This window comes from Cynara cardunculus (assembly GCF_001531365.2).
Source record: "Cynara cardunculus var. scolymus isolate 2C chromosome LG 8, CcrdV1, whole genome shotgun sequence".
Lineage (NCBI taxonomy): Eukaryota > Viridiplantae > Streptophyta > Magnoliopsida > Asterales > Asteraceae > Cynara > Cynara cardunculus.
The window spans coordinates 20117140-20124206 of NC_037535.1; the positions used below are offsets into that span (position 1 = coordinate 20117140).

Below are 7067 nucleotides of genomic sequence, written 5' to 3' on the forward strand. Positions count from 1 at the left end.
TGGTGTGCATGGCTTTTCGGTCAACTTAGATCGCAGAAAAAGTCGCGAGAGCTTCTGTTTACACTTTTGCTGCTGTTTAACTTGTTCTTTGATTTATATCGCCATCTTCTCTATATTTACACAAATATACAAAGAAACGATGATTAAAATTTAATAATTAAAATAAATGTTCATAGTAACGTTTTAAAAAAAATACAAAATACAAACTTTAATTTGAAAAAGTCAAACAAATACTTATAAAACTAACGTAATTAATTAAAGGAAAAAGTCTAAAAAAAACCAATTGGATTTTAGTGTTTTGAATGATTAAATCATTGGACAATTTTTTGGAACAAATAAGTCTTTGGACATTCCAAAACCTGTTAAACAATTACTTGGACTTTTTAAAACCTGTTATATACATCCTTATAACCTATAAAACTAATTAACGTAGTAGAATAATGGAAAAAACAAGGAAAAAAAACCAATGAACATTAATATTTTGAACAATAAAGTGTAAACATTTTTGAGCAAAAAAATATTTAGATCTATAAAATCAAACAGATATAACAAAAAAGTACTTACATTTACAAAAAAAATAATTATATTTTTAAAAAAGATTTTTGATAAAATTTATTTTAATTAAAATTAAAATATATTATGTCATTGATTTTTCAAATTAAAGAAAATAAAAAAGAATTTAAAAAAAATATACTGATTAAATTTTTTTAATTAAAAATAAAATATATTCGGTATATGATTTTTTAAATTTAAAAAATTAAAAAAAATTAAAATGATTACTGATGAAATTTATTTTAATTAAAAATAAAAATATATTTTATTTTTAATTGAAATAAATTTTATCAGTAATCTTTTTAAATATCTTTTTTAATTTAAAAAATCACATACATGATATATTTTATTTTTGTAAATGTAAGTACTTTTTTGTTATATCTGTTTGATTTTATAGATCTAAATATATTTTGGTTCAAAAAATGTTTAGGGACTTAATCGTTCAAAATATTAATGTTAATTGGGTTTTTTTCGGACTTTTTCCATTATTTTACCACATTAACCAGTTGTATAGGTCATAATGATGTATTTAACAGGTTTTAGAAAGTCCAAGTAGTTATTTAACATGTTTTGAAATGTTCAAGAATTTATTTGTTCCAAAAAATTATTCAAAGACTTAATCGTTCTAAACACTAAAGTCCATATTTTTCTTTAACTAAAAATCAGATTATTTACTATTTTTAAAACAAAATAAAATAACTTGGGCAATAAATTGAATTGTAAAACAGAAACAAGAGAAAAGGTAAAACCCAACGGCTACATCCTTTATTCAATAAATTAATCCTTTTAAAACCCTAACGGTCAAATTCCAATATCACCCATTTAAAGTTCTGCAAACCCCCCTCCTCTGTTTACGTTACCAAACAATTCGATTTTATTCACAAAATCAAGATTCCTCTCTTCATCTTTCTTTCTCCCCAATTGAACAAGATCTACGTACTTTAATGGCGAATATTGCATCCAGCAGATCACCTTCCCCACTTTCAACAAGAAACTGTAGAAATTCCGAGGTGAATTCCACAACCAGAAGGAGTTTCAATGGCAATCCTTTTGCCAGACCCACTGCGCTCACAAACCCTAGAAGTTTGAATCCACCTACCCCTGCAAACAGCCCTGCTACAATAGGTACGCCTCATCTTCGATTCGGGAGTTGGAGTTTTTGTTTGTTGTATGAAGTGGGTTTCGATTCTTTTGAGTTTTTGTTTGTTTCGTGAAGTGGGTTTTGATTCTTTTTTTGTTTTCTGTTACTAGATCATGTGAAAAGACATTCGATCGGCCGCAAAAGCGTCGGCAATTCGATGTTTCAGGATGGAAAAGAGAACCACAAAGATACCATCCGATCACCTGCGAAGGGTGGTTCAAAGAATTTCATGGCCCCAACGATCTCAGCTGCTTCCAAGTTCACTCCGTCGCCAAGAAAGAAAGTTTTGGGCGAGAAGAACGATGTCATCAGAACTTCCATCCAGTTCTTGGACAAAGATTTGAGTTTGAAATCTGAAGAAACGCCATTGGATCACACCACCAAGATTGAGGAGGATTCACTGGATTCGTTAACTCTTGAACAAAAAGAAGTTGTTCTTGAAACTCCTCCTGTTCTTCAGGTAAATTCTAGTTCGATTAATGATGCAACAGAAATGTTATCTGAGGTTACTGAGAATTCCGATTTCATTAACGTTGTTGATTCATGCCCCAAGACTCGGCCTTTTTGTTGTTCTCCACAAACTTCACCGATCATCGCCTCTCTTGATCACCCCTCTCTTCCTCCATACGATCCCAAAAAGAATTTTCTTTCGCCTAGACCTCAGTTTCTTCGTTACAAACCAAACCCACGAATCGAAATCTTACTAAATAAATCAGATGGAAACGATGATTATGGAGAAGATGATATTACTAAACTCGAAGACAGCTTTAATCTGTCCGAGAACTCATCAGATGCCGAAGAAGAGCAAGAAGTAGAAAAAGAAGTAGAATTAGGAGATTCAGTTCTTGGGTCATCAGAGGATTTGTCTGAAATGGTTTCAGAAGAAAAACAATCTGATTTCATGGTCGAAAAGGCATCGAAACCTCGAGTTGTCAAGCGATCTAAGACTATCTGTTTGCTTTCCCTGATGTTCTTAATAGCCTGTTTTGGGTTTTCTTTTACTGATTCTCCACCCATGGATTTGCCAATATATAATGACTTTAGCTTCCAAGAGATTTATCAAGAATCCTTGAAGTTTGCTGCAACTGCAAAAGACTCTTTGGATGATCTTGTTGAAAATGTTAAGCAGTGGTCAATCAATTTCAGTTCTTACCTCTCCCAGTTGAAATCCCATTTTAGTTCAGCCCACAAGATTACCTCCATACAGTTCTTTAACTTGACCATTTCTCCCCTGCAAGAAGAAATTATGTTCAATAGGCACATTGGAACAGATTACATAGATGCTAAAATATCAGAAGAAATTCAAGAATTTGAGGAAGAAATTCAAGAATTTGATGAAGAAATGGAGGATGAAATAGAGATGGTTGATGAAGAAGTTTATGAAGAGATGGAAGTCGATGATGACATTGATGTACCAGAAGAAGTTGTGATCGAAGAACAGAATGAGATTCAATTTCAACCCCATGAACAGATTCAACATGCTGATGCTGATGCTGATGATTCGGTGGAGAAAAGTTTGAATCTTGAAGATGGGTCAAGCGAAATAGCTTCAATTCCTGTAACCAATTCTGAAGCCATACCTGAAACTAAATCAGAAATGGTGGTCAATGATCTAGAAATCGATTCTAGTTTGGCAGATTCTGTTGCCGACTCAGAAACTTTGACCTCTTTTTCAACCGTATCGATTAACACCATCTGTTTAGCTGGTTTTTCCATGGTGATCCTGGCTGTTTCCTCCATCTTTTACACCATTAGAACGAAATCTAACGCTACAACAACCACCACCATTCGTGATGCCGATATGCGCAGAGAATCTTGTTCTTCAGAAACAAACAGCTTCCAGAAGGGTTACAAGAAGATGAAAACTAGCAGCAATAAAAGAGAGTCGCTGGCGTCTTCTTCAACAGATTACTCGACGTCGACGGGTTCTCCTTCTTATGGAAGCTTCACTACATTCGAAAGAATTCCCATTAAGAATGTGAGTATTAATCAACCATTTCACAATCTGTCTAATTCTGTTGTGTTTAATTCGGTATTCTTGATAATGTTGGTTTGGTGTTGTGTAGGGAGATGAAGTGATGGTGACACCAATTAGGAGATCGAGCAGATTGATGAAGAACCAAGCGACTTGTTCATGACTTTGTAACCTAGTTTTAGATTTAGAGTTAGAGTAGTTAGTTTGAAGTTGTTAATCATCAAGCTACTTGCTTATTATCAAATTATTGATTTTTTGCTGCCATCGTCTTTGCTTGCCTTTTTTATCATGGATTTAGAGCGGTCTGAGTAGATTGTTGCATACGGTACCAGTTTAATGTACTACAATCTTACCCGGTAAAGTAAATTATATTGTTGACTCATAACATTAAACGTTTATCGGGTAAGCATTTAAGTAAATTGGTCGATAACTATTTTGACTTTATTGAAAAACTAGTTATTGATTAGCTTTTAAAAAGCTACTTCAAAGTAGAGTTTTCAATAAGTTTACCCCTTGCAATTATAACCCTTTATATTGTTTTGAAATAATTTTTTAACATGACATTTTATTATCATTTCGTTTTAGAAAAATTGTATCAAAATGAAATCAACTTTTACCTGATTCCTATTTTGGGGAACCAACTTTCAAATTCGTTATTTAAGGATCTCTATCAAACTTTTTGTTTATTTAAGGGTCTGGTTGATCTGTTGAGCAAGTAACAGGTAATTTAAAGGTCTTTATCAAACTTTTGGTTTGATTTGCCAAATTTGATTTAAACTTTAATATTGATACGGATTGGTTAGATATAAAAATCTTGAATGTGATATTTAATATTTATTTTTTATTGCATCAATTAATTTTTTTTCTATTAAATTGATTTTTTATTCTATTAGTAAAAAACAATTTTTATTATGGTAATTTGGATTTTTTTTGAAAAAATCTTCAATTTGATATCTGCATTAAAAACGAGATTTGAAATAAAAAAATAGATTATATTGCATTAATTTTTGAAAAAAAAAAAACGAATTTAAGTTATTTTTCTATAATTATTTTGCAAGTTGGTTCCCCAAAATAGGAACCAAGTGCAAGTTGGTTGAAAGTTGATTCCACAAAATAGAAATCAGGTAAAAATTGGTTTCATTTTGGTGCAATTTTCTCTTTCGTTTTTACCAAACATTATTAATTTATCAGCTAATTTTGTTGAAAATGACTTAATTGGATAAAACATCAGTATATATTCTTATCAGGTTATGAATTTAATTAAACATCAGTATATATTCTTATCAGGTTATAAATTTAATTAAACATCTTATACCAGATTTTAAGAAAATATAATCTTTATGACATATTAAACCTTTCCGACCCAAAAATACTTCTAGAAACAAAATGGATTTTATCAACGATTTTTTAATCAAAATATCTTGAAATAATTTGAACAAAGTGATGGGTTAACGTATTTTAATCCCAATATCTTAATTTAAAAATTGAATTATTGATGAGAGTGGGGCCCCCTAATTGCACCATCTTTAATTTGGGTATTCTTTATAAAAGTAATAAATAGTAATGTAGATCATTCGTAATATTAATTCGACCAAATATGTTCAATCAAGTCAGTGCGGAGTTGGTAAATTTTATTGATAATATAATGAGATAATTAAAAATTTAACTTATTGATTTATAACAAACGAAAAATAAATTTATGAATTTTATACAAAATTTGTTGTATAAAAATTTATAAGAAACAAAAAAAAATTATTTTGTAATAATCGATTTTTTTTTTGTGTCAGTTTTAACTTGTATGTTTTATAGATTTATTTAAAATAAATAAAATGGTTAAAGAATGATAAAAATAATAGCAAAAAATGAATATATATATATATATATATATATATATATATATATAGTTTTGTTCAAGTACTCAGGTTCTAATAAAAATTTGTGACTAGACAAGAACCAATGTCCCACAACGAAGGTTCTTGTAAAATTCCCAAGAGGAATTTCAAAAGAAACCTGTTGTGGATGCTTTTAAAAAAATCTATTTGCCTTAAGTTTTTGATTTTTTTTAAATAATAAATTATTAAAAAGTCTATGAACATTTTTTTAAAAAATAAATTACTAAACTTTTAGAAATTGATAACCTATCAGTTTTACCGTAAACTCCATGTCATCGACACCCCTTACACCCAACATCATCACTCCCCCTCACCACACATCGCTGCCCCATCATCGTCCTCTCTCTGCCACAACCCATCACCTCCGATACCCCCTGTCATTGATCTCCTCTTTTTGATTTCTTTTTTTATCTGTCTATACGTACTCCATTGAATTCTTATAAAAAAGGGAGAGTAGAAAGACAAAAAAAAAATATATCAAAAAGGAGATTGATGGAAGGGGGTAACAACGACGACAGGCAATGTGGAGATGGACGACAATGGAGCAGCGAGGGGTGGGGAGGGCAAACGATGCCCTTGGATGTCAGGGTGTACAAAAGGTCGGACCTCAATTTGTTTAAGTCGACCAAAATTAATATATGATAACCAGACATGAACTCCTGTGTACTGTGAAATTAGTTTTTTAGTACAGATGTCATGTTTTTAATTCATGGGTCAGTATCGTATACATTTAAAAAGTAGCATTTTCTTTCTTTATATATATGTTTTGGATTAAGTATTCTAATGCTACCAAAAAATTCATTAACTTATGAATAAATATGTTTACATTTAAATATCATCGTTCGGTACAAACTGCTTTTCATAAATAAATTCAAGTTGAAGACAAAATTAAATTCATTTTTTTTTCTAAATGGTCGTTGATTTAATTGGTATCTGGATCATAGTGACCAATAAGAACTGATTTTTTAAGATTTAGATTTAACAATTTAAAATAAAATATGTCTAACGCAACTATTTCAGTCTAATCTAATCCGATAACGGTCTGGTTTAGTTAGGTATACATAACATATTTGAATAGGTTAACATTTTTTAGGCCGATTAATTGGAATGAGCCCAAATAGTACCAAAAATACTCATATGAAAAAAGGTGTGTGTATATATATATATAGAGAAAGAGAGAGAGAGATGCGCGATCAAATGCAAACCACCTAATTTGTACAAACCGAACAAACCACCTCGTCCGTCGATTTCTTTGTTTAATCTTATAAAAAAATTTCATGAAATTGTATTGATCTTCTGAAATTGTTTCATATAATACTTAATTAAAATGTTCCATGTATTTCTCTAAAATTAAAATAATGAAAATGATAATATTCATGATTAACACCCTCCACAATAAAAATGACTAATCAATCTATCATAATTACAAAAAAATGAACAAAATGAAAAATTATGATTGGTTAAATGAGGTTTGTACGGTTTGTACAAATAACGTGGTTACCTCATA

At 30.3% G+C, this 7067-nt stretch overlaps 1 protein-coding gene across 1 annotated transcript; it reads left to right on the plus strand.

The window, feature by feature from the left end:
- The first annotated feature begins 1496 nt into the window (after positions 1 to 1496).
- LOC112516285 lies at positions 1497 to 3930 on the plus strand. The gene is made up of 3 exons (XM_025123303.1): positions 1497 to 1677; positions 1804 to 3671; positions 3760 to 3930. The coding sequence occupies exons 1-3, from the start codon at positions 1497 to 1499 to the stop codon at positions 3829 to 3831; spliced, it is 2121 nt and encodes a 706-aa protein (XP_024979071.1). The 3' UTR covers positions 3832 to 3930.
- Positions 3931 to 7067: the final 3137 nt, after the last annotated feature.